The 27,979-nt window shown below is 39.1% G+C and overlaps 4 protein-coding genes across 4 annotated transcripts; all 4 read left to right on the forward strand.

Moving 5' to 3' along the window:
• The first annotated feature begins 2,207 nt into the window (after positions 1 to 2,207).
• On the forward strand, positions 2,208 to 3,200 carry LOC118913644 (interferon alpha-1/13-like). Its single transcript, XM_036887751.2, has one exon. The coding sequence runs from the start codon at positions 2,535 to 2,537 to the stop codon at positions 3,045 to 3,047; it is 513 nt and encodes a 170-aa protein (XP_036743646.2). The 5' UTR covers positions 2,208 to 2,534; the 3' UTR covers positions 3,048 to 3,200.
• A 3,573-nt stretch (positions 3,201 to 6,773) lies between these two features.
• Positions 6,774 to 7,873, forward strand: LOC118913635 (interferon alpha-4-like). Its single transcript, XM_036887724.2, has one exon. It carries the CDS (start codon positions 7,150 to 7,152, stop codon positions 7,681 to 7,683), a length of 534 nt encoding a protein of 177 aa, XP_036743619.2. The 5' UTR covers positions 6,774 to 7,149; the 3' UTR covers positions 7,684 to 7,873.
• A 6,776-nt stretch (positions 7,874 to 14,649) lies between these two features.
• Positions 14,650 to 15,368, forward strand: LOC118913628 (interferon alpha-4-like). The gene has a single exon (XM_036887711.2). The coding sequence runs from the start codon at positions 14,811 to 14,813 to the stop codon at positions 15,342 to 15,344; it is 534 nt and encodes a 177-aa protein (XP_036743606.2). The 5' UTR covers positions 14,650 to 14,810; the 3' UTR covers positions 15,345 to 15,368.
• Positions 15,369 to 24,838: 9,470 nt separating this feature from the next.
• On the forward strand, positions 24,839 to 26,420 carry LOC118913610 (interferon omega-2-like). Its single transcript, XM_036887695.2, has one exon. The coding sequence runs from the start codon at positions 25,737 to 25,739 to the stop codon at positions 26,412 to 26,414; it is 678 nt and encodes a 225-aa protein (XP_036743590.2). The 5' UTR covers positions 24,839 to 25,736; the 3' UTR covers positions 26,415 to 26,420.
• The last annotated feature ends 1,559 nt before the right edge of the window (positions 26,421 to 27,979 follow it).

Genomic DNA, 27,979 nt, shown 5'->3' on the forward strand with positions numbered 1-27,979 from the left:
TTTTGTATCATTATACTGGAAATTAAACACACTTGTGAAAAACAACAGAGGTGTCAATCCTGTAGGATGTATACGTCTAATTGAGACCCAAGATTGAAATAAAAACCTGAGTCTCCATCTGTCTCTCTTTTTAAATTCTAGTAAGAGTACTCAGAGGCGTGATCCTGGATGCCATTTTTACACTTCTTAAACTACACATCTTTAAGCTGCACTTAAATTGCACGACTTGCCTCACCCATCTGCATTTCCCTTTAAGGGGCTAAATAAATGATTTGAATTCCTTCACATTTCTTTATAGGAGAATTTTATGCAATTTTCTCACATTTTCTGACACAGTCTATGAGAAATAGAGGCATAAAACTGGACCACTAAGGGTTAATTCACACAGTTCTCTTCAATCACCAAAAATGTGCTGACTGCATATATGTGACAATGTGCTTGGCAATGTGGACTTAGGAATAGGAATGCCTTCCAAGGAGCCCGCTGACAGACGCTGAAGGCATGATTAGGATTTATGAAGCACCAGCAGGCTCAGTGCAGCTAAGAACAAGTGCTTGGAAATGATGAAGAGGAGAGACTGGAAAGCAGTAGAAAGCTCCACTGTCTGACAAAATCTGTGGCTCCTGAATTTAAATGACATCAGATTTTCATTTCCTCTTGTAAAAAAATCATGACGTTAGTGGTGCTCACACAGGAAATTATAAATATTACATTTTAAAAATTGCAAATTATAGTCTGAGAATCAGAACATGGTAAATGATGGTTGCCTTTAGTACTAATATAACCTACAATAACCTGTGGAGTTCATGTTCAGCCAAGCTAAGCTAAGAAAAGCTCTGATTGCAGCTCCCTTGACACTCCTGGGGGTCTGCAAGTTGAGGTCCCCTCAGTAAACTCTAGAAGGGGAACTGAGGGCAGAGCTTGGCCCATTAAAGGGAGAAATCTTACAGCACAGTTAAAGCAGTCTGCAGAGAACCAGCATCCTAGAAGTTGCTTTACAGAAAGGGCTGCTCTGTGAATAGTATAAATGAGATAAACAGTCCCTTGCCTGGTCCTCACTTAGATTCAGACCACCTCTGGAGATACGTTTTTAAGGTACAGGTGAAAAATAAAGTTGTAGGACCAGGAAAACGATTTTTAAAAAGTATGAGGGGCAGTGTGATGAGAAATGGGACATTCCTAGATCTTCAGCTATGGAAGATTGCAATTCTAATTTGAAAGTTACTTTCTGGGTCAGTATTAGGGTTAAAGGAAGCCAATACTTACCTCAAGCACACAATTATGTAATCAAAATAAGCAGTATTTTAATACAATATTAAACATTGAAAATGAATACCAAAACATCCATGATGAACAGAATACCAAAAATTGAAAGACAAGAAGTGACCCTACGTTTGCAAGTCCCTGAGAATTATAAAGGAAGGGAGCACTGTGCATATGAAATTGTGGCAACTTGCATTCAGTCTATAAAATTCTTACCAAAGAAAACGAGATCTGACCTGTTCAATGTCCTCAACTGCTTGTACACAACACTGACTTTTCTTTTCAACAACATTGGGTGGGGGCCTGGAGAAAGCTGTTTCAGTGACCTGAAGTCAAACAAAAATTATTGAAGATGGTCATGGAGTCACGAGAAATTGTCAGACACAGCAATCCTCTCAATCGAAGACATGTAAAAGCAATTTTGAAAATATTGAGTGATTTCATGAAAGCCAGGATAGCAGAACTATATTAAATTCTTGTTTCAGTATAAAAAATGTAGATTATAAAGTTGACTACAGTTGAACAAAATTCCGTTTTAACTTTGAAATATTAAAGTACTTTTTTAGTTCAACATCTAATGTTGAACTATGTCAATATTTTAAAAGGTTAATAAAGTGCTGTGCGTTTCAATCTTCCCCCTCTTTCGTGTGCCCACCGCTTGAACGTTGGACGTTGCAAACCACCGTAAACTGTACAGAAACCCGTCTGTGGCGCCATCTTTCCCCGCGAGACAGGCGCCGCTACCGGCTCCGCGCGGGTCCCCCGCACGGCCCCCTGGCTCACGGGTCTGTCGCGGCGTCTCGCCCAGAAACGCTCCCGATTCCGCAGAAACGCCTAAGCACGCTCTCCTCCGAGCCCCCGTCTCCTCCATTCTGTGTAAAAATGGCCTCGCCAAAGTGTCTGCGGGGAAGGACGGCACAACACTCCCGGCCAAGTCTAGAAAACGCCAGCTTCCGGGCTCGCTCCCCGAGAAAAACGTCGCCCGCCGGACCGCGCCAAGGCTCCCAGCTCGGCAGTCAGGGCCGCCGAAACGGAGGTGTCTTACTATTAAAGCAGCACGATGATGGCTCGCCAGGAGGCGACAGGCGTTTCCGTCAGGCTCCGGCGTCCGCGGCTCCCAAATCTCGGCGTCCGAAAAGCTACCCGCGCGCCTCCTGGTGGCCTGATAGGGAATCACGGTTTTCAGGGACCCATCGAAGGACACTGGGCGCTAACTGGTTAGCGGTGCCCGCGCGCCCCCTGGCAGCCGTCTGGTAAATCGCTGAATCTCTATGGCCCAGATCTATTTGCTCGTGGCGGGAGTGATGCTCTGCTGCATCCCTACCTGCTCTCCTGGCTCGGTCTTGCCTTGGTACCATAGCCTAGAAAACAGGGAACTCTTCAAACTTTTGCAACAGCTGAAAAGTATTCCCTCTCAGTCCTGCCTAAATGACAGAACCGACTTCAAATTCCCTTGGAAAAGAGGGACTATCACTCAAATACGGATGACACAAGGCACCTGCTTCCACCATCAGATACTCCAGCAGATCTTCAACCTCTTCAGCACAAAGGAGAGCCATGCCATTTGGAACAACGCTCTTCTCCATAAAATACTCTTCTGCCTTGATCACAGCCTAGAACAAATGGAGCACAGGGAAGAAGAAAATCTGGCCTGTCCCCACTTGGGAATTGTTGTCCGCAAATATTTCCAAAGAATCAATCTCCATCTGAAGGAAAAAGAATACAGCCCTTGTGTCTGGGAGGTTGTCAGAAGGGAAATTAAAATGTGCCTTTCTCTCATCTGACAATCCTCAAAGACAAGGAAACAAAGAAAAAAGTGATACTCATGACACTCTCTAATATATTACAGTGTTTGCCAAGCCCAAAAAACAATCTTGATTTATATCTGAAACCAAAATAATGGTTATTTAAAAAACATATTGTACATCATGAATTTACAAAACTATGCTTATAAAGCAGAGAATGACTTTCTGAAATAAATGATTTTGTAACAATTTTCTAAATCTGTTTAACTTTGGGAGGAGGTATTTCCTGTTTCTAAAGTGTGAAGTCCAATATTTCATGGAAAGGTTCTTTAGAATAGTTTTTTGTTAGAGACATTTTCCCCTTAACACTAGCTGCTATAACAGAGAAATGGAAAACTAGGCATTATGTGATCATGATAGAAGTTCATCTTTCCTTTTCTTAGAGCACAAGGCAAGCGTTCCTGATTAGATGACTTGTCTGATTGGCTCTTTGTCAAACAGTGATTCAGGGCCATGGGCACCTTCTATTTTTGTGACTTTACCATATTCAACATGTGACTCCAAATCTGACTGTGGCACTTAAGCCTATTCCACTCAGCTGCAAACAGAAAAAGAATGGTGGACCACGTGGGATGTCTTCCAGGGTCCGGACTATACAGATTGATACCACTTCTGCCAACATTTAATTGGCTTGAATTTATTCTCATGGGATGCTTAAGTACAAAGAAGTTGGGAAAAGACTCTAGTCAGGTGACTAACAGAAGAGGAGACAAGTTCAGTGAATAAGACCTCTTCAGTTTTACACTATTTGTACTGATGCTTTGTTGTTGGGAAAAACAACCAATGTGTATCTGCACACACTTTATTAAAAAGAAAACATGACCCAAAATCTCATTCTACTATTTAAATGGAGAGATTCAATGGATGTGTCTTGTTAGAGTTCACGGCATCATTGACCCTTTCAAAGCAACATTCAAGTTGATTCCCAAAGGTGAAGGCCAAAGTTGGAAAATGGCCACAAATGTACAGATGAGGTCTTGGAACACATGGTAGAGTTTAAATTGTTTCCTTATTACCTGAGAGAAATGAGGAAAGTATGCCCAGATAGGTCCTTGCAGTAGTTGAAGATCAGTGAAATAAAAGTGCAGGTGAGCCTTCTAGTTATGACCAGGCCTATGATTCTTACCCTGATCTTGAAGAAAATAACCTTGCAAACTGTTTTTTAGAAAACACCCCACAGAATATTTAATTATAACTTCCCTTGTAGAACCATAAAGAATTTATAAGGCACCTTTATTGTCTTCTCAAATCATAGTTATTTGGCATACGTTGGTATTATTCTTTCTCCAATTATTACCATGATTATTCTCTCCAGTAACATTGATTGAGCTCCTGAAATGATAGGACTGGACTAGATGTCTAGGAAACAAGGTCACATAAGGTGATTTCTCTCCCCTTAGGCATTTTACAGACTACTGGGAGGCACTCCAAGGAGGAAATAGGACAGGTCAGGTCTTTGTCCATTCAGCCTGTTTTCAAGAAATAGCATGGACCTAATAGCTTGTAAGAGCGGAAATATATCACTCATCATTCTAGAGGCTGGAAATCCAAGATCAGGGTGACAGTTTGTCTGGGACCTGGTGAGAGCACACTTCTGGGTCACACACTGCCAACTTCTCCTTGGATCTTCATATGGCAAAAGAGCAAGAGATCTATCTCAGGCCGCCTTTGTAAGGGCACTAATTCCATTCACGAGTGCTGTCCCCTCATGCTCTAATCACTACTACTGAATACCGTGACTTTTGGGGTTAGGACTTCAACACATGACTTTTGTAGGGACACAGACATCCAGACCAAGGTCAGACACTAAAGGCTACATGCTTGGTATCTATAGAGAGAATATAACTATAATAGTAAATAAAGAATGAGCACGGTAGTGGGTAAAAACATCAAACCAAGGACTAAGAATCCAAACTCTTATTTTTTATCTGAAGTAATGCTCTAATTATTACATGCCAAATTTTGGAAATCAAACTGAAATGGAACCCACTATCCATAGAAATGGATAGAGATAACAGGATGCAAATGATCATTCACCACCCTTTGTGAGGAGTCTCCAAAGAATCTCAGGAAAAATGTAGGTAATTGCCACTTCTGTAAAGATCCACCAAAAAGCAAGGTGGGGGAATTGTCTGGTTGCTGTGAATTGTGTGAAAGAAGGAGAGTTTCAGCTGAGATATGTGATCTGTATGTGACATCAGGCTAGTTGTTTTTCTGTTTTGACCAGATAGAGGGCAAATTAGAGATGAAGCCATACTTGTAAGTTTAATATAGTGTGTGGCAAAGGCTGAAACGAGCTGTTCTTGAAGTTTGAACCCCAAGCCATTCGCACCTTAAAGGAAATAAAATCCTCCTGGTTTCAGCAACAAACTCAGTAGGTATTACTGATACCAATTAAGTGTGGAAATATTGGCTGGCGTCTGTCATAATCCTAGCAAATATGGCCATAATGAAGCAAAATAGCTTGGTCATGCCCATAGGATGAGAAAAATCTGAGAAACACCTTTAGTAAAAGTATTTACTGAGTGAGTACATGGGGCTTGGTGCTGAGAATAACACAGTGAAAAAGACAGTGACTAAAAAGCGGATTTGACAAGGATGGTCACATGCCTACCATTTCAAGAGTAGGAATGTAGAGGACTGAGACGACATAACTTTCTATGCAAAAATAAAAAGAGTTCCAGATCAGAGCTGAATGTTAATTCCTTATATGATAATAATCCATATTAATCCAGCATGTATTTATTACAAAGATGGTTTCCTGTTGTTGGAAAAGAATAGACTTGGACTGGGACCTCTGACAGTCCTTGGGAAATTTGAAATTCAATGCCAAAGTACAAAGAAAAATTCAAATCGGTGGTGTTTTCTACATCTTCTATTCTTATTGGGGATGATTTTATTCCCAATGGTGCAAAAATTAGTTCTTAGGGGTCTGAACAAATCTTAGATATTACAATAGTTTGTGGTGCTCCAACAAACTGTTTCCTTCCAACAGAATCTTATTCTTTAGTAGTCATATTTCTCATTGGGTTTTCTGGTGTTTCATATGAGAAGTAATGACACTGAGTTCATTGAAGATAAACAATCTGTATGGAAGTCAGTGCTGCTATCCTGTGGCAACTTGATGGCTCATGGGATGGCTTCCCATCATATTGCTTGAATCAAAATCATATTGTAAAAGGTGGTCTTTGCTTACTTATGAGTTGCCATTGCCTGCCTTATGGATGCTGCTTATGCTGAACCTCAGATGTGGGCTTTGAGAGTTAAGTGCAAATAGAAACTTTATTATTTACTTCTACTAAGGTTATTCAATACATCAATGATTATGTCAAGTGCTAAAAAGAAAAAAAGTGTTGACAATATCTTAATGAGTATCTAGCAGCTAGTGAAGTTTAAAACCGCTTTCTGATATAAAGTAAATTTAAAAGTTAAGGACCTAAAAATAAATGTTAAAAAAAATAAGTTAATTTTTCAGTGGTTCCTAGCAGTTTTGAATAATTTTTAGGTGTATCTGTATGTTGGTATTATTATGAAGTATTTATATAAACTTTTATTTGAATATGTAACATGGATATTTACTATTTATATAAGTAAATATAGTACATTAAAACTCCTTCTGCAAACTAGTTGTAAAGTTAAATGAAATGTCAATAGCATTTAAATTTAACACTACCTTAAAATTTTTGTCATTCTTAACCCTGCATTGAAAAAAACGAGTAACCTTTGTACTTTCTTTTTCTATGAATAAAGTACACATTTATATAGAATCTAAGAAGGTATCTGCATCATTAAATTTCATGGGGGGTTCAATTAGGAAAAAGAAATATCTAAAAAGGATCTGGGGGAAGGGGAAAGAGGCAATAATGCAAAAGAAAAACGATTGAGAAATGTGGCTCTACCCCATTTGGAGAATGCAAAATGAAAAGCGAAAACAGAAGTAGAAAGCAAGGGAAACATTCAGAAATTGAAAATTTAGCATGTTCCCTATTTAAGACACACACCAAGGAAGGTCCGCAGAGAACCTAGAGCCCAGCTCACAGTCGCCCCCCTCAGCCAGGCCAGCAGCATCTGCAAGATCCCCATGGCCCTGCCCTTCACCTTCCCGCTGGCCCTGCTGGTGCTCAGCTGCAACTCCATCTGCTCCCTGGCGTGTGGCCTGCCTGAGACCCACAGCCTGGGTAACAGGAGGGCCTTGGCACTCCTGGAACAGATGAGGAGAATCTCCCTTTTGTCCTGCCTGCGGGACAGGAAGGAGTTCGGATTCCCCCAGGAGGTGTTTGATGGCAACCAGCTGCAGAAGGCTCAAGCCATCTCTGTCGTCCACGAGATGATCCAGCAGACCTTCCGCCTCTTCAGCACGGAGAGCGCCTCTGCTGCTTGGGATAAGACCCTCCTACACAGATTCTGCAATGGACTTTATCAGCAGCTGAGTGACCTGAGAGCCTGTGTGATGCCCGAGGTGGGGGCGCAAGAGGCTCCGCGGACGGATGAGGACGACTCCATCCTGGCTGTGAGGAGATACTTCGAAAGAATCACTCTCTACCTGCAAGAGAAGAAATACAGCCCTTGTGCCTGGGAGGTTGTCAGAGCAGAAATCATGAGATCCTTCCCTTGATCAACGAACTTGCAAGAAAGATGGAGGAGTAAAAGAGGAGACCTGGCTCAACATGGAAATGGTTCTCACTGACCAATAATACCCCACTTCGCTGCATTCTGCCCTGACAAAAATGTTTATTTCTGCTGTAATCATGACATGATTCGAATCCATTCGTCAAATGTTTTCGGGACTGTTAAGTAACGTTGTGTTCAACTCTGTAGGTGCTAGTTGCTTACAGATGACCATGCTGATCTATTTATTTAAATATTTATTTATCTATTTAAAATAATTATCTATTTTTCATATTATATGTACCTTTACATTGGGCTTAAGAGAAAATACATCCTTTATATTAAGTCAATTTTATTATTTTCTTTGTTCATTAAATTTGTTCTATACAAACTCTGGTATTTGTTTATTATTTTTTCAGAAAACCCACCAAGTCTGAAGGTAACCTGATATAAGAATAGATTGTACAATTCATTTACTCATTATTATGTTCTTTTGGTTGTAAGTAAAAATATACTTTCTCTAAGTCAGGTTGTATGTTACCCTCAGGGAATGTTAATGTATCCAATCCAATCCTGCTTTCTTGTATCTTTGTTTTTTTGTAGGGAAACAAATCTAAGAACAATAATTACACTTAAGTAGTATGAGTTATGTTAAACGATATAATGAGAAGGGGAAAAATGGAATATTCTCAGCGGAAAGTGGAGCAAGCCATGTCAGGAAATAAAAACAAAAGCAGTAGATATCCTGTACATTTGACTTGTAGACATCCAAGTGCAAATAACCTTTAGAAAATGGATATTTGAAACTGAAGTTTATAAGCAATTCCATGAACTGAAAGCCTAAGAACAGAAGTGGTCACATGGGAAGAGAGTGTAGGATATGAAAAGGACTTGAAATTGGTTCCTTAGGACCTTGGACTGGTAGAGGGAGGAAAGAGCCACAAAGGAAACAGAGGTGGTACGGTCCTAAGTTAGTAGGATAAGAGAGAATTACAGTAAGAGCCTATTTAAGAGACTAAAATTGCTTTGAAGAGTTGCATCATTGCAAAGTGTGGATTGAAACTGCCCATTCCCTGGGAGAAGTGAGCCCTGGTGACTTGGTGGGAGCTGGTTTGGTAGAACTAATCATCTAAAACCATGTTAGAGTAGGAGGAAGGGTGAATAAGAGACGTTTAGTAACTTAATATATAGAAAACAGTTCTGAGAAGTTTGCCTTTCAACACGCAGGAGAGAAATAGCATAGGAATTGGAAAAGAACATGAATTTTTTTTCTTCAGAGTGTTCCAGATTTAGAAATACACTTTACTTGTATAGATCCATGCATTTGATGTATTGGCAAATGATGTTAATATGTTTAATAGCTTCTTTTACATCATGACATAGTAGCTCATTCATTTTACATCATGACATATTTAATTATAATGATAATTCATCTTTATTTTGATGGATACTATGTTGAGTCTCAGTAAGCAGCTCTGTGGATGGAAACCATCCACTACGTGGGGAAATAGGTGGAACTGACCTTAGTGAGAGCTGGTTTGATGGACTTAATAAGCAGAAACCATACTGGAATAGGTGGAAGGTGATCAGAGAGGAGAACTCCCATTGTCATTTTTCCACCTGGGAAAAATTTCGCTTTGCTTCTTTCATTTTCATCACAGTCAGATTTGTATTTGTTTTCCTTTTGCCTCAGTGCATCTATGTGCAATGACAGTGTTCTAAGAAAGTTGAATGGAGAAATTTAAAAATGATGCATTGAAAATTATGGAATATAATGGTACAGGCCCATTACTTTCCAATTTTTACTTCCCTATTTTAGTAGTAACCTCAAGATGACATAAAACAATTCAGAGGCAGCAATACAACACTTGCCCAGAAAAATATTAAATTAAAACAAATACATAACATTTTAAAGACTCAGAAACTAGTAAGGCAAAGAAAACTAGTCTCTTGCATCATATGCTGATCTCACTGCCCTACATTTCCATTGTGACACAGAGAGTGATGAGCCAGGGGGCTTCCCAAAAGGGTGCTGACTGAGTTATCGCAGGACGGTTACTGATTACTTGAATAAAGCTTCTAATGGGAGCTAAGTCATCACTGAAATTATTGAAAGTATTTTTGTATTTCCCTTGGATCTCTGTGTCACCCCGTGAGTTATTTTAAAGTGTTATTTAATTTCTAAATGTTTGGGGAATTTTCAGATATCTTTCTGGTATTGATCTCTAATTTTTTTCCATTAAAAATATTCTACTATTTCAGTCCTTTTAATGATATATAGCATGTGATCTATATTCATGGGTGTCCCAAAGATACCTGAAAATGGTATATATTGTGAGTTTTAGATAGAGTGTTGTAAAAATGTCAGTTGGATTAAGCTGGCTTTTATTGTTTTTCAATTATTTTATATCTTTATTGATTTTGATTCTGCTCATTCAATTATTTACTGAAAGGGAATGCTGATATCTCCAGCTGTAATTGTGAATTTGTGTATTTATTCTTTCAGTCTTGTTAGTTTTTGTCCATATATTTTGATTCTGTTACTGGATACATATAAATTAGAATTATCTTTATAATAAACCAATCATTTCATAGATATTATAGCTCTGTCTTTATGCTCAGTAATATTTCTTTTTCTCAAGTATGAAATGTCTAATATCAATAAAGTCACTCATCAGCTTTCTAATAAGTAGTGTGTCTGTGGTATAATTTTTTTCCATTTTTTAATTTTAAGCAATTATGTTTTTATATTTAAAGTAGGTTTCTTACAGATTGCAGGAAGATGGGTCTTGTTTTTGTTTATTGGTGGTTTTTGTTTTTATTTATTTTTTGTCTACGTTTCTTTTTGTCTCTCTTTTTAGCTAGAAAGTTTAGACCATCTGCACTTAGTCTAATTATGGATATGTGTACGTGAAAGTTTCCAATCTTGCTATTTTGTTTGTTTGTTCCTGTGGCTCTTTGTTCCCTTTCTTAATTTCCTACTTTGTCTCGGATGAGTTGTCATTTTTTAGATTCCATTTTATCTCCATTATTGGCTTATTAGCTATTCCTTTTTGTTTATATTTTAACTGTTTTACCATACACTGTTTCAAATTATCACTACCTTTTGTATAGCTTTCCATATATTGTAAGAATCTTAAACTAGTATGCTTCATTTGTCACCCTCCCATCCGTGGCTATGTATGTTGGGCCATTGTGTCACACCTATTATTACTACACGTGCTTTAAACTGCTAGGTACATTTTTATTGATTTTGTGCTAAACAGTCCAGTACTTTTTATTATTCATGTAGCTCTAAGTTTCCATCTGGTATTATTTTCTCCTTTGCTTGAAGAAGGTCTTTTCACAATTCTTATAGTACAGCTCTAATCAGGATGATGCACTCGGCTTCTGTTTCCCTGAAAAAGCATTTTGCCTACAATTTGAAGGATATAGCTGTTGGATACAAAATTCCAGGTTAATTTTTTCCCCTTAGTTTTTAAATATGCAATTTAATTAACACTTAGTTTGTGCAATTTCTGATGAGATGTTCAAAAGTATTCTTATCTTTCTTTGTACATCATCTGCTTTTGGCATGTCACTACCTTAATGGTTTTATCACTTGTTCTTAGCAATTTTATACTGATGTGCTTTACTCTGATTTTGTGTGTGTATATGCTATTTGGGGTTCACCGAGCTTCTTGTATCCAAAGTTTTTTTGTTTTAACCTAACTGGGAAAATCAGCTGCCACTATGTCTTCAAATGTCTTGGTTGACGCTTCTCCTCTCCTTTGGCACTTCAAGGATCTGTGAGTCATTTCATTCCACGCCTCCTCTTAGAGTCTGCTGATGTGCCTCTAAGGTTACTGATCTTTACAGCTATACTTGAACTTTCATTTCCCTTATTATATTTTTCATCTCTAGGAGTTCATATTGGTTTTATTTATGTCTTCCATTTCTTTCCTTCACTATACCTCCAGGAAGAAAGTCATATTAATTGTTGAGCTCAAGGAGATGTTTTGTCTCAGCATCACAACCTGTTTTTAGTTGTTTATGGTAGTAGGACATGTTCAAGCTGTCTTAATACAACAAGACTGAAACCTGTACTGTACTAACCCTTTCCAAAATCTAATCTATATTAGTTGTTATTCTTTCAGGATTTTATTTTCATCTATCATGTGATATGAGAGCTTACACTGGTTTCTGCTTCATTTCCCAGGTAATCATAGTAGAATCATTTTATTGAAAGTTAATTCCACCATTGGGACATCAAATACATCTTTTATCCTAAATCTGTTCCTGACAATACACTTTTAAGAATTAAGTGTTTTTGTAATCTGGTTACCTAATTTACTCCTTGTTACACTGCATTTCTGTTATTATAAAACACATCTTATTTTTGTGTAGAGATTGACATGCCAAGACTTCTCTGTTACTTCCTTTTTATATGACTAAATTAATATTTTATCTACTGTAGGGCAATGATTTCAGGAGAATCAAAAGCTCTTAGGGGTTAATAAATACTCAGTTTGCAATGAATATAATAGCCAGGGATACTGCATTCATAAGAAGAAAAAAATGAAGCTGAATCAGAAAATTTCTCTTTCCCAGTGTTTAAAGAACACAATTAGGTGAAAACCAATAAAAGACATAAAATCATCAATAGAAGACAAAGAGCAAAAAAGTTGGTAATTCTGGGATTAAGATGTATAAGAACTTTGGAAGATGAAGCTTAAATAATTATTAATAATGTGGTATCATTGATATGCATTGCATGCAGATTCTGCCAGGATGTAGATGTTTGATCCCGAGTAATTCACTTAACCTCTCTGCACCTCAATTTTCCCAAATGTCAAGTAAGGTTAGAAATATTCCTAGAATTGTTGTGAGTATTAAACGAACTAGAACATTTAAAAGGACTTGGCAGACTATATTCTCCATTGAGGACTATACAAATGGTAACTATTTTTACGGACCTATAGAAGAATAGTGAACACTCCTATTCCTCTGCATAACCGAGAGCAAAATGCTGACAGTCTAAAAAACATATCTAGAAAGTGTCCTGAAGACTCAAAATTATACACACTTGATATCAAGGAAAAGTCTGACTTTTATATTCAATTAGAAATTGAAGGCTTGCAAATTATCTGATGCAGAGATTAGTTTCCTAAACTGAAGTTGAAAAAAATAAACATATTTTAGTAATATATAGTATATAATGTATGATAGTATGTATTATAGTATACAACATCTTAAATACACACACACATATATGACATTCATTTTCTGATTCTGATACCTGGCACATTTCCTGCTTCCTCCCTGTTGCCTGAATCCTTTTCTCTCACTCCCATCCCACAGTTATTTTCTTCTTCTCCACTGCAGAAATCACCAGCGTGCTTTCCTCATTAACCTGTAACTGTCCATTCATACAGCTGTTTCCTTTTCCATTATAGTTTCTGGCTGTCAGTTTCCCCTTTAGAGTACAAAGCCATCACTCGAAAGCAGAAGTTGAGTGAAAGTTCTAGGTTTTGAAAAACTCTCATAGGAGAGGCCTTTTTTTCCCTTCCCTGTGAATATTTATGGAAACGAAAGAATGTCCCTGTTGCAATGATGTAACAATAGCTGTATTTAAAAGAGAATAGGAAGCAGGATCCATTTTGCTCTGTGGACTATTAAAACAGTAATAAAGGAGAAGTGCCACCTACTGGCCAAGATGGACAAAGACAAGGACCAAGTGTGGATGGAGACCTGGCTTCTCCAGCAGGTCTGCGCCTAACAGAAGATTTTCCTCCAGAGCTAAAAAAAAGGGCTCTTCCTTGGAAAGAACTGACTCTAATAGTGTAAGAAACCCATTTCCTTAGCTTCTATATGTTTTTTAAAAATATACTTTTAAAAAAGAGCAGTTAGATTTACAGCAACATTGAGCAGAAGGTATAGAGACTTCCCATATATGCCCAGCTTCTATACATGCAGTTATCCCTATCATCAACATTCCCCACCACATTGAACATTTGTTACAATTGCTTCCTTGGGTGTGAAAATTAGTTCTTAATGTTGTGAACATGTCTTAGCTGTTACAATGGTTTGAGGTGCTCAGTCCTTGTCTAACAAAACCTTATTCCTTAGTATTAATTTTCTCTCATTGGGTTTTCTGGTGTATCACACAAGAAGCACTGACATTAAATTCATAGAAGATAGACACAAAATGGATGCAGGACCAGTGCTACACACCTAATGATTGGAGGATGCCTCTCCATGGTGTCCTGGATCTCAAAGTCATGCTGTGAGAGGTCACTTCTGCATTCTTACAGCTCCATTGGTTGTCTTGTGGATGCTGCTTATGTTTGATCCTCAGTGCGATGTGGGCTTTGGGAATAAAACACAAATAGATTATATTTTATGATTTAATTCCACTGAAATTATGCATCACATCAGTAATTATGTCTAATGCTAAGCAGAAAAACAATGTTGACTGTATCTTGGTGAATATCTAGCAGCTAGTGAAGTTAAAAATTCCTCTCTCATCTGAGGCAAATTAAAATTCAGTCCACTAAAAATAAGTGTTAAAATAATGTTTTCAATTGCCTTTAGCAGTTTTAATTCTTTTCTTTTAAGTACTTCATTACATTGAAATTATTGCTATGTATTTTTAGAAATTTTAAATTTATATATGTAAATTTATGTGCTAAAATTTAAATAAGTAGATATTATAAAGTGGTCATCAAATTTAGGTATGAGTGTCAAAAACTTTAAAATTTAAGTTTTAGCTTAAGATTTTAGTCATTCTTAACCCTATCAAATAAAGAGAGTAACTTTACATTGTCTTCTTTATGTATAAAGCACAGGTATAAATACACAGTATTTATGTGTATTAACATACAGTATATATGTGTATTAAGTTTTCTCGGGGGTTCAATTAGGAAAACATCTAAAAAGACTCTCGAGGCAGGGGGCAATAATGTAAAAATATGGTGTGTAGAAAGTACATAAAGGAAAGCAAAAACAGAAGTAGAAAGCAAGGAACACATACAGAAATTGAAAACTTGGCATGTTCCCTATTTAAGACACACACGAAGGAAGGTCCTCAGAGAACCTAGAGCCCAGCTCACAGTCGCCCCCCTCAGCCAGGCCAGCAGCATCTGCAAGATCCCCATGGCCCTGCCCTTTACCTTCCCGCTGGCCCTGCTGGTGCTCAGCTGCAACTCCATCTGCTCCCTGGCGTGTGGCCTGCCTGAGACCCACAGCCTGGGTAACAGGAGGGCCTTGGCACTCCTGGAACAGATGAGGAGAATCTCCCTTTTGTCCTGCCTGCGGGACAGGAAGGAGTTCGGATTCCCCCAGGAGGTGTTTGATGGCAACCAGCTGCAGAAGGCTCAAGCCATCTCTGTCGTCCACGAGATGATCCAGCAGACCTTCCGCCTCTTCAGCACGGAGAGCGCCTCTGCTGCTTGGGATAAGACCCTCCTACACAGATTCTGCAATGGACTTTATCAGCAGCTGAGTGACCTGAGAGCCTGTGTGATGCCCGAGGTGGGGGCGCAAGAGGCTCCGCGGACGGATGAGGACGACTCCATCCTGGCTGTGAGGAGATACTTCGAAAGAATCACTCTCTACCTGCAAGAGAAGAAATACAGCCCTTGTGCCTGGGAGGTTGTCAGAGCAGAAATCATGAGATCCTTCCCTTGATCAACGAACTTGCAAGAAAGATTGAGGAGTAACTGGCTCAACATGGAAATGGTTCTCATTAATAATACCCCACTTTGCCACGTTCTGCCCTGACAAAGACGCTCATTTGTGATTTACTCATGACACGACTCGAATCAATTTGTGAAATGTTTTCAAGACTATTAAGTAACATGATGTTCAACTCCATTGGCACTAGTGCAGGGCTTACAGATGACCATGCTGATGCCTATTTATCTATTTAAATATTTATTTCACTATTTATAAGTTTTAAGTTATTTTTGTTCATTTAATATCATGTACAACTTTACATTGTGGTAATATAATAAAATAGTTTCTTTATACTTAATCAATTTATTGGGTTTTTTTGTTAACTTGATTTTTACTATAGAAAGAGTCTTGTACTTGTTTATTCTTTAAAAAGATACACCAAGTCTGGTTGCATAAATGATTAAAAATGAATGGCACAATTCAGTCACCCATTATGTTATATTCAAATTATAAGTAACAATTGACTTCTTCAGAGCCAGTTTTGTGTTGTCTCAGGATATAGAGGAAATGTAATACAGTTCCTGCTCTCTTGTTTCATTGACTTTTGTAGGGAACCAAATCTAAAAACAATAATCTTAATACTTAATGTTATTATGAAGATGGAAAAATTAATGAATTCACTTACCAGAAACTGGAAAGAAGAATGTTAGGAAATAAAATTTAAAGCAATAGATATCCTCTACAGTTGACTGGCAGAAACCTAAGCACAATGGCCATTGTCAGTTGCATATTTGAATTTTTAATTTACAAGGAATGCCATTGCTAGAGGTCCATATCTGGCAACTGAAAGCCAGAAATGGAAGTGGTCATGTGTAGCGACGGTGTAGAGTAAGAAACCGTCTTTAACTTGATTCTGAGGATCTTCAATCTTGAAAGGGATGGGAGAGAAGAACCACAGAGGAAAGAGGTGGAATGGCCATGTATTAGAAGGACCGCAACAGAGAATGGTGGTAAGAGTATACTTATTTAAAAAAGTAAATGTGCTTAGAAGAACATCAGTGGATTAATGGAAGATGTGTGTTGAAACTGTCCACTACATCAGGAAAACACATGGCATTGGTGACCTTAATGAGAATTAGTTTGGTGGAATTAATCTAGGAAATAATGTGGGTTAGTTTTTCTGTGTTTTCCCATTTATGGTGTATATTTTTTTTCTGGTTGATCTCATGGAATTGATGTACTGGCAAATCATATTAATGTATTTAATGCTGTATTTATTTTTTAAGTATATTTTTGTTATTGAAGTATAGTTTATATACAGTATTATATTGGTTTCAAGTACACAACACAGTGATTCAACAATTATACACATTATTAAACCCTTATCCCATTAGTGCAGTTGCTATCTGTCAACACAGAAAGATGTTACAGAATCATTGACTATGTTCTCCATGCTGTACTTCTTTCCCTGTAACCACCTTTTGTGATTGAGTCTTTTGTGCCTCTTTACACCCCTCATCCTTCCCACCCATCCACCCCAACCCCTGCCCTATGGTAATCACCAGTCACTTCTCAGTGTCTGTGAGTCTATTGCTATTTTGTTCATTTTGTTTCTAGATTCCACAAGTAAATCACATCATATGGTATTTGTCTTTCTCCACCTGGCTTATTTCACTTAGCATAATACCCTCTAGGGCCATCCATGTTGTCACAAATGGCAGAATTTCTTTATTTTTACGGCTGAATAATATTCCAGTGTGTATCTCTATCACATCTTCTTTATCCATTCATTTACTGATGGAGACTTTGGTTGCTTCCATATCTTGGATATTGTAAATAATGCAGCAATAAACAAAGGGGTGCATATATCTTTTTCTGCATGGACATGTGTGAAATATTGAGCAACTCAGTTAATATTTCCAATCCTCAGTTTTCCCATAAATAAGACAGGAAATATTTATTCAAATATTTTTTTCAAAAACATTTATACAGTGACTATTAAATGAATTCAGGCACTTTAAGGCACTTAGCATTGCATCATCTATAGAGTAAGAACATAACACAGGAAATATTTATTCAAATATTTTTTTCAAAAACATTTATACAGTGACTATTAAATGAATTCAGGCACTTTAAGGCACTTAGCATTGCATCATCTACAGAGTAAGAACTTAAAATATGGTAGGCATTTTCCTATTTTTCTTCAGATAGTTAATATGAGAGTATTATTTGTTTCTCTATAAAATTCTTAGTAACTGTATCCCATGTCCCACCTTTCAGTAACTGACCTCTGCAGCCTAAAAAAGCAGAGTTCTGCCATGGATTCTAGAGAAGGCTGAAAAATTGTCATTCCTCCTTTCAAAGAAGTGTTTTATTTATATTTAGTGATGAGTAGTAGCTTGTACTGATATCTGGAAGAAGGCAATAGATATCTAGATGGCAGTGCAGAAGAACAGGATACTTATTTAATATTCTGGTACCTGGCCCATTCCCTTCCTCCCTCTCAGCATTCCAGGATACATTCCTATAGCATAACAGTTTCCCGCCTCTCTGAGATAGAAATCCCCACAGCATCCTTGTCATTCACTCTTTTTTATCTCAGCTCATTCACCAGCTGCTTTCTGTTCTGTTGTGGTTTCTGCCTAAAGGTTTCCCTAAAGAGCAGAACATTATAAGTAGAAAGCAAAATTTAAATAAATGTCCGGGTTTTGCAGAAATGTCTGCAAGACAGGTTTTCCTTGATTTCTGTGGAATGTGATGTAACAGTATCTGTAGCTAAGAGGAAAGGGAAAGCCAGATCCCATCTATGGGTTGGAAGCTCCTCTCAGGGAAAACAGCCCCCAGGTGGCTACGTACAACAAGCACAGCCACTAAGACAGGGCAGGCTTCTGATGTATGCGGAAACCCTACCACTTCCTGGGGATGTCCTTTTATGCTACAAAGGCTATTTGGCAACAAGAGATTCTAATGCTGCATAAGCCTGTTGGCTTGCCCTTTGTCTATTAGGAAGATAAAGAGTCTCCACTTCTCCCTTGCTGTAGGGAGGTCATGGATTCTCTGGGATCGGGCAGTTAAAGGAACAGAGAAAGATGTGCTTCCTGCCTAGCACCTACTATGCAGACCAGAGCCTCCCTATGAATCATCCCTTCTACATACTACAGGACAGAGATGCCAATGAGATTATACAACTCAGTGATAGTCAGGAAAATGTCACGTTTAAGAATGCAAGAAACAACTCTCAATGGTACGATTTTAGTTTCACAGATTTACTCCAAATATCAAAATTCAGCTATTATTAAATAGAAAAATAAATCTCACTGTCACTTTGAATAACAATCTTGACCTCTCTTTTACTCATAAACTCTGCCTAAGTAGCAAAACAGGAAAGTCTGATATAAGCTAGGGAATGGGAATGAATAATATCATCATTACCTGGGAGCTAGTGATGTTTTACTTATTCAAATATAACAATTTTGGAATAATTTGAGAGGAAGTTTGGTAACTAGTACAATATTTTCAGTGAGGTAGTTCATCAGGAAGTGTATGTGAATTGCTAAGGCAGCAGGGAGGGCCTGCAACTGCAGAGGGGTCCCAATCTTTTCCTTAGTTTATATGCTAAGCATTTAGATTTGCTGCTCTCTGACTAGGGGTGGGCCAGGGCCTTAGTTAAATTTCAACAGAATCTTGTCCTTTGCTGTCTTGCTTGATGGAAAAACTGAGCAGATGGACAATTCATGGAAGCATTTGGTTTTTCTCAGTTTAAGGTATTGGTTTAGGAGATGGTGGAGGCCTGGGAAGTCCAAAATGTGCAGAGTAGACCAGCAGACAAGAAACCTTAGGAAGGGTTTCAGTTCCAGTACAAAAGCAGTCTGCAGATGGCATTCCTTCTTACTCCTGAAAGTTCAGTCTTTTCCTACAAAGGCCTTCAACTGATTGGATGAGGCCCACCCACATTATGGAGGATACTCTATTCTGTCTACTGATTTAAATGTTAGATGCCTATAATCTCATGTAAAACTTACCTTTACAGAAACATGGAGGATAATGTTTGACCAAATATCTGGATACTGGGGCCTAGCCAAGTTGACACATAAAATTAACTGTCACACTGCTCTTCCCTAGTTGAATATCCTAACATTTTTTCAAATATTATTCATCTTCCATTGTTTGATAGCTGCTTATCTATTTTACTGAATTTTCCTTGTTTCATTTGTTTTTGGGTGAGGATATCCTGAGATGAGGATCCATTCGGTCACCTTGCCAGGAAAATCTCTGTAGCCATGTCCTGTTTTATATGAAGAAGTTAGAAATTTGTATGTATTAAAAGATAACCAACATTCCTTTTTCAAGTTAGCTATTATTTATGAGCTTGCAATATGACCCTGGGCCACCTATCACTCTCTTTCTGTTTTAAACATCTAAACTTACTATCAATTCTCCATTCCATCAAAATTTTATTATCATTTATGGTATGAGATGAGATTTTACAGTGTTTTCTTCCTAGATTGTTAACTAATCATCCTAGAACCACTTAATGAAAACCTTTTTCCCACCACATTAATATCAGATATATCTTTTATTTTAAATCCAATTACTACAGCTAATAAAATTTCAGAGATTATGTGCTCTAATAACCTGGTTGCCTTATTTCACCCTTCATCACATTGTTTTTAGTATTGCTCTTATAATCTAACCTCATTTGCTAGAAGAGACAGATGTGCCAAGAATTCTAGTCATTAACATTATTTGCATTCTTCCTGATTAAATTTTTATTTCATCTCCAATGTACAACATCAATGTCATGAAAATCACAGGCTCTTGTGGATGCATAAGTAACTACATTGCAATGAATCAAACAGTCTGGGACAATTCCTTCATAAAATGGAAGAGTGAAACGAGATCAAGGAATTTCTCTTCCACAGCATCTAAGGGTAAGAACAGGTGAAAACCAGCCAAAAAGTACAACAGCATGCACCGATAAAAAGAAGATAAGGAAGCAAGACATGCGTTTCATTTTGGGATAAAAGTATGTTTTTAAACTTTGGAGTTCTAAAACAGGAAACTTTGTCAACAGCCCATAGTGTGTAATATGGGATTCTGCACCAACTGCCAGAACAATATGTATGATTCTGGAGGATTCACTAACTTCCCTGAACCTCGGTTTTCTCAAGTGTAAAATAAGGTGGGAATATTCCTAGAGTTGTGAGGGTTAAACTAACTATTTTTAAACACTTGGGGTATTTTCCGCAGAGTCAGGGCTTAAGTATGGGAACTATTCCCTTACCTTTTCAGATAGATCTATAGAACTCTCTCTCAGTAATCAATTGCAAAAACGTGCCAGTCTACAAAATGGGATTCTGGGAAGTGTTCTGGAGAAGACTGAATATAGTCACTCTTTACATGGAAGATACGTTTGATTTGAATATTCAATTAGGAAATGGAGGCTTGAATAAATATCTGGAAGAGAATTCAGTCGTATAACGAACATACATCTGTCCTATTAATTTGCTCATTTGAATACCTGGCACACTTTGCCCTTCCCTCCTCCTTTTTCTGAATCACATCTTTTTATTCATATATTGCAATCCTTTCCTCGTCCGGGTGTAAGTTCTCCTCATTCACTCCTCCTGCACTAGCACCACGCAGCCATAAAGCTGTTTCCTGTTCCTTTGCGGTTTCTGGCCGCCAATTTCCCACTAAGAGTACTGAGCCACCAAGTAAAAGCAAAAATGAATGTAAACTTTAGGTTTTATGAAACTCCTATGTAAGCGACTTTTCTTCTGAAGAGTATTTTTGGATTGAGGGAATGCCCTTGCTACAATTACGTAGTTGTAGCTCAAAGGAACTTGAAAGCAGAACCCATTTTATCCTGAGGACTATGAAAATATCTACCGAGGTAGAGTGACACCTACTGGCCAAGAAGGACAAAGGCTGGAGAGCAGGCTTCCTTCTGTTCTATGCGGGTCTGTCTCCTTCCACTGGCTTGTCGTTCAGAGGTAAAAACAGGTTCTTTCCTGGAAAGAACTGACCCCAATACTTACCTAAACCCACTTCCTTGGTTGGCATTTGCTTCTTAGAGAGGGAAAATAAGCTTCAGGAAGGACGTGCCCGCCTTGGACCATGGGCAAGCTATGTGGAGAGAGAGTCAGAATGTGCTTCTTGCCTCCAGCTTGCTCAGCTGGCCAGCGCCTCCTGAATCATCATGCCGTCTACATACTGTAGGACACTTAGAGGCTTAGAGCCTGCTGTTCTGGGTATGGAGATGCACGGGAAATCGGAGGAAATATCTCCGGTTTGGAGGTGCTCTTAAAAGTATGTTGTCAGGTTTTCAAATTCATTCCCACTGTCAAACATGTTGCTTGACGTCATAATTAGGAGAAAATTCTCAGTTACTTTGAATATTCAAATGACTCCACTAGAATCTCTTCCACTTGGACTCAAGTTTTAAGGGAGAGCACACACATAAATAAAGGAATTTCAGAGAATACAAACGTAGCCAACTGACAGCCTGAGAAATACCTATTTAGGTAGGAAGGAGAGCTATTAAAGTAATCCCATATTGTAACGTTAGAAGTTAACTAGTAAGTGTGAGTGAGTTGCTTGGGTAGCAGGGATGGGCTTCAGTTTACCCCGGATCTGTCAAATCTTAGGTTACAAACTCCATCTTTACACTGCTTCTCTCCAAATGCTGGGTTGGGCTGTTTTAATTTGCATGTGAAACAATATCCTTCGTTTCTTCCTCCACCACTTTTGGGGGACCACACGGACATTTTCTAGATTCACCTGGTCGGGTCATTGAGATTTCCTGATGCCTTTCAAATATTATGACTCCATTCTTTGGTGGCTGTCTTGTTTAAGTTTTTATTTTTGCTTTGGTTTTTCTTTTTAACTGTAACTTTACCTATTTCTGTTGTTCCTTATATTTCGGAGTATAAAAGTTCTCTGATTCAGTTCCGTATCACCTTGCCCTGGAAATCCCTAGAGCCATACCCTGTTTCAGTCCCAGAGCTGCTAACTAGTTAAACAGTCGATAGTTTGGGGACCAGAGGGCCGAGCGCCTGGTGAGGGGGGTTGGGCGCTGCGCCGCCTGCAGACTCTATACCGCGAAGCGCCTCGCGTCTACCTGAGACGCGGTGAGGGGGAGGCGCGGCGATCACGGGGCAGCACCCGCGGGAAGCAGCCAGAAGTTTTCCAGGGTCAGGAGCCAGAGAGTGAACGTGGCCACGTCTTGACCCTCTCCGTCAACTGTTTCCTGCGCTGCAGCGGTTAAGACTCCCCTGCAGTCCCGCCCCGCAGAGAAACACAGAAAATATAGGGAAGCCTCCCGCACGCCTACACCCAGCGAGCTCATCTGTGCCTGCTCAGGCCTTTCATGTTCTGACTCCTTTAGGAGGAGGCGCACCAGGCGCAGGATCCTCATTTGCTCAAAAAACTCAGTGCACATCTGGAAACATGAAGTTGAAGGGCAGCAGCCGCCTGAGAACCCTGAGATCTCGGTTGCAAGAACGGAGATGTTTAAAGCGTTCGCTGGAACTGCGGCAAGAACTCAGGTCAACAATAGGAATGGGCACCCTTGAGCCAACTGTTTCTCCAGATCAGAGGGTGAGAAGATATATGAGGATTGAAGAGGATGCTGGGAGCACAGAGTTCTCCCACAGAGACGTGGTCAACAGCAGCGTCCCCAGTGTGGGCAACACGGATACCACAGCAGCCTGCAGAGTTCTGGAAGGGCGGAGGGTGACTCCAGTGCCAGCTACGAGCTTTTGTTTCGACTGGCACAAAAAAGTCTACTTCCTTATAGCTATTTAAAAGAGATTTGTCTACCTTTTCTTCCAACTTAAAGTCTGTTCAGTTGATTCGTATCACACCCCTGCTGCCCTAAACAATAGACCACCTTTGGCATTAGTAGTGGAACTCGAGTCTTTTATCACCTCACCCTCCCTGCTCTACTGATTTCATGTCTTGCCTCTCTCTCCGTGGTTCATTCATCCCATTCCGATTTCTGTCCTTTATTTCTTTTAACAGGCCCTTTCAGACAAGGGCCTTTCACTCTTTCAAATCTCCTTAAAGTTTTGACCTTGGATCTTTGGTAATCCTTGGAATAATTAATCTCTCCGGGTTTATGTCTCTCTCCACACAGTGGTATAAATGAGAATAATCCAAATAGGGTAACTGAGAAAACTGAGTTAATACTTTCAGATTGTAGACAAATAGCTGGTCCATAGTTAACATACAATAAATCTTGCTGTTATTTCAAAATATCATCATTATCCAGATTGAAAAGAATCTTTTAGAAAATAATCCAATTCCCTTTCTCTTAATTTTAGATTTCACAAGGCAATCTTTTCATTGCCTGGGTGGGCTTACTAACTAGATAGAATGTTCGGCAAGGCTAAGATACACTATCCTACCAGAGCACATTAATGTTTCAGCAACTGGGGCTCTGGTTGCCAGTGTCTTGTGAGCTGGTCTGTGTGAATCCTCCCATCTCTCCTTGGAGCTCATCACATGTGGGTAAAGAGAGTGGAGTGCTGGTTCTGCACAGCTGAAGGCAGTCCCTTGACCCAAGAGTTGGTCTCCTTTCAGTCTTTGGCAGAAGCAGCCATGTTACTGATTTTGTGTGATTTAATATTGACCTTCATTCTTCCCCTCTGTCATAGCCCTAGACCCCAATTTTGCTGTAATAATTTTTGCTAACTTACACTTTGTCATTTTGTCAGCAGAAAAATCACTTCTCTTCTTTTACTTTCATGACATTCAGAACTACACTTGTTTCCCTTTTGCCCACAAACAACTGTCAAGTTTTGCTTTCTAGGAAAGTTGAAATGAGAAACAAAAAAATCTGAAGTCTTAAAATGATAGAGAAAAATGGAATGGCCTCTTTGCATTTCTCTGACTTCTGTTGGTATTAACCTCAGGATGAAATAGAAAGTAAGCTGGAGGAGGGAGACAAGACTATGCCCACTAAACCACTAGGTAAAAAATAAGTTATTAAAATTTCTTGTTGTTATTTAAATTTAAAATGAAATATCGTGATTAAGTAAAGGAAAGAAGGCTGTTTCTCCCTGACATAATAACCTGGCCTCACTGCCTGGTATTCTGAGCCTGAGACAGAGATGACACACTAAGAAGCCCAGTAGAAATATGCAGACTGAATGAAGAACTGATGGTCACTATTTCTGTAATAGAAATTTCTACTGAAAGACATTATCATTGAATCCCTTGTGCCCAGCTCAGAAATTCTGAGCAGCAAGTGTTCAATAGTTTAAAAGAGTTGAACAATAAAAGCTGTACTGGCAAAGTAAAAATTATTTTCCTAATAAGGGTTAAGTAATTACAATTGGATAAGTGCTTCACCTATGTGGACAAAACTAACTTGCTATCAGCATCTGAGGGCTGTTGGCACTTTTGATATCTGTGGACATGGGTCAGGAAAGGAGGAGGTCATCCCTGAGAACCAGGGTCCTTCACACAAAAATCAGGGGCAAGGTTAACAGTAAGGGGGAGTAATTGCTTTGCAAACAAAGGAACAAGTTTCTCCACAGGAGAGTCTCAAGTCCTCAGGATGTGGTGAGCCTGCCCTCAGGAAGTGAGTCCAGGAGAGTCTGGGTTGAGGATCCTCTCATGCCAAAGGAAAATGTTACTAGACGTGATGCAGTGAGATGGTGCTGGGAAATACAATTATCTTGGAATTAGAATCTCCACACCTACACGTACCAGAAAAGAACCAGGATTCCTGCTGCAGGTACTGGCACAGCCCGAGGAGCACTACAGGCCAGTTACAACACGGTAGAAAGAAGAGGTAACATCGGTATTAGTCCTGACCTTGTGGCCCCAGTGAAGTATAACCAAAGGGACCTGCATGAATATAGTCTAGAAGGGAGAGAAACATGGGAGAAACTCGCTCACTAATAATCATGAGCCACTGCTGGGTAAATAAAATATAGTTCGTGGTTCTAAAGAGCATATTTACCACACATGGTCTGGTAAGTACCTAAGAAAATATGAAACTCATAGGGCTGAAGGAGCCTGTCTCCTTATGTGAAGTAATGAGGGTAAAAACTTAGTTTGGAATCCAGGCCAAATTTTGTTCCTAACAGAGAAGAACAATGTTTACATATTAAAAATTGTATGTGAGTACATGTATGTATATGGGTATTTACATATCTACATTCCCTTCAGTCTTTGGGACAAAGATGTTCCTCATTTGGTAAGTATCCATCTTGAATGGCCCATCTGAAGTTTCCTGGGAAAATTAAACTAATATTGCAAAATTAAGAGTTTAGACTGATGACATCTTCTTAGACTATGAGGAGAAGACATAAATGAAAACAAAAAAAAGGAAGTACAAGTGTAGAGAAATGTTTGGAAAATGAAAATTGTTGTGTTCCCTATTTAAAAGCCATGCTTGACAGAATGTCCTCAGAGAACCTAGGGTCCCAGGCTCACCCAGACGCCCAGCTGAGGCAGGCCAGCAGCACCCTCGCTTCCCCCATGGCCCTCCTGCTCCCTCTACTGACGGCTCTGGTGGTGTCCAGCTATGGCCCCGGCGGATCTCTGGGCTGTGACCTGCCTCAGGACCACGTGCTGGTTAGCAGGAAAAACTTCATGCTTCTGGGCCGGATGAGGAGGATCTCCCCTTTCTTCTGTCTGAGGGACAGAAAAGACTTCAGGTTCCCCCAGGAGATGGTGGATGGCAGCCAGTTCCAGGAGGCCCAGGCCATCTCTGTCCTCCACGAGATGCTCCAGCAGATCTTCAGCCTCTTCCACACAGAGCGCTCCTCTGCTGCCTGGAACACCACCCTCCTGGACCGACTGTGCACTGGACTCCATCGGCAGCTGGAAGACCTGGACACCTGTTTGGTGCAGGCGATGGGAGAGGAGAAATCTGCCCTGGGAACTGAGGGCCCTGCACTGGCTGTGAAGAGGTACTTCCGGGAAATCCACCTCTACCTGAAAGAGAAGAAATACAGTGACTGTGCCTGGGAAATTGTCAGAGGGGAAATCATGAGATCCTTCTCTTCATCCAGAAAGGTGCAAGTAAGGATGGGACTTAAGGATGGAGACCTGGGATCTCCTTAAAATGATTCTCACTAATATGCCTATCAACCTTCCATGCATGTCATTGGGCATTTCAAAAGACTCTTATTTCTGCTTTATTAACCAAATTTATTGAATGTAATTCAGTAAATATTTTGTCAGTAGTATTAAGCATGCATACGTTTAAAAAATTCAGCTTCAGAGTCAGTACCTAAGAGATGACTGATGATTGCCGTGATGCTCGCTTATTTATTTATGTTTTATTTATTTAATCTTCCCATTCCTTCTTCCATCATATTTATAATAATTAGAAATTCTATGTATAGTGTTCATCTTTACAATGCAAAATTTATAAAACATGTTCATCTTCCTGTTATTAACTTTGCATTTTATTTATTACTTATCAAAGAAAATGTCTTGAATTTGTTTATTCTAAAATCAAAATCCAAACCCTTGTTTTGTAAATGATATTGAAGAATGTTTAGTAAACTTTATTCACTCATTTATTCCATCAGATTATATGTACACCTTGAGTATTTAAAAGACAAATGTGTAGTTGTGGCCAAGAAATAGAGATAAATAAAGAAAATACAGTTCCTGCCATGTTGAAACTCAGTCTTACAAGGAAGGAGAGAAAAAAACTACTAATGTTTATCTTATTTCCACTATATTAAACACTACAAAAAGAAGTAAAGACAAGTGGTGTTCTCATACAAGAAGTTTTAGGTATAAATGATGTTGGAAAGGAAAAATAATATTAGATATCCCTTCTAAAGTGTCTGGGGGACATGAAAGTGCAGGAAATACTATTGGCAGTTGAGAACATGGGTTGAGAATTTATAATAATGCCACTGGGGAGGTAATAATTTGGTATTCCTTATCCCAAAAGGATCTCATGCACATCCAGGGAAGAGACAAGAGAACTGATGTGGTTACTACAAACAGAGTGGACAATGAGCAGAGGACCTACAACTAGTCCCGCAGATGCTCAACACTTAATAATGAGGGGGCAGAGGAGAGTCTGCAAAGGGCCTTGAGGCAGAGTGGCCAGTGCCATTAGATGGCCACCTTGGAATGAATGGGGGAGACACTATTGAAAGGAAGAACATGTTTAAAAGACAGAGTGGTGCTTGCAGGGCAGGTGCGGAACTGTCCCATTGGACCTGAAAACAGACACCATTGATGACCTTAGCAGGATTCGGTTTAGTAGAATCAATGAGGCAGAAATCAGATGGCAGTAGGTTGAGGAAGAAACACAAGAACAAGAATTGGCATGCTGGGTATAGAAAATTTTCTGTGTAACCTTATTTGTTAAGTGGAGGAGTGAAATAAGGTACTTGGAAGAGAATGTGGGTTAACAGTCCCATGTATGTTAAGAACACATTCACATGTCTTCTTTGGTAAAGTGTCAGTACAAATGTGTGCAAAAAATATTTGACAGAAAAAAATTTAAATAACTCCTATTTGTCAGTCCTAATTGTGTCTGAGTTGCGATGTGACTCAGGTCACAGTCTAGACAAGAGGCACATCTTAATGTTTTTACAGCAAAAAATGAGTATTTCCTATCTGGTATTCCTGGAGGATCTGACGTCAGCTTCCTTGACAGG

This window comes from Manis pentadactyla, chromosome 3, assembly GCF_030020395.1.
Source record: "Manis pentadactyla isolate mManPen7 chromosome 3, mManPen7.hap1, whole genome shotgun sequence".
Lineage (NCBI taxonomy): Eukaryota > Metazoa > Chordata > Mammalia > Pholidota > Manidae > Manis > Manis pentadactyla.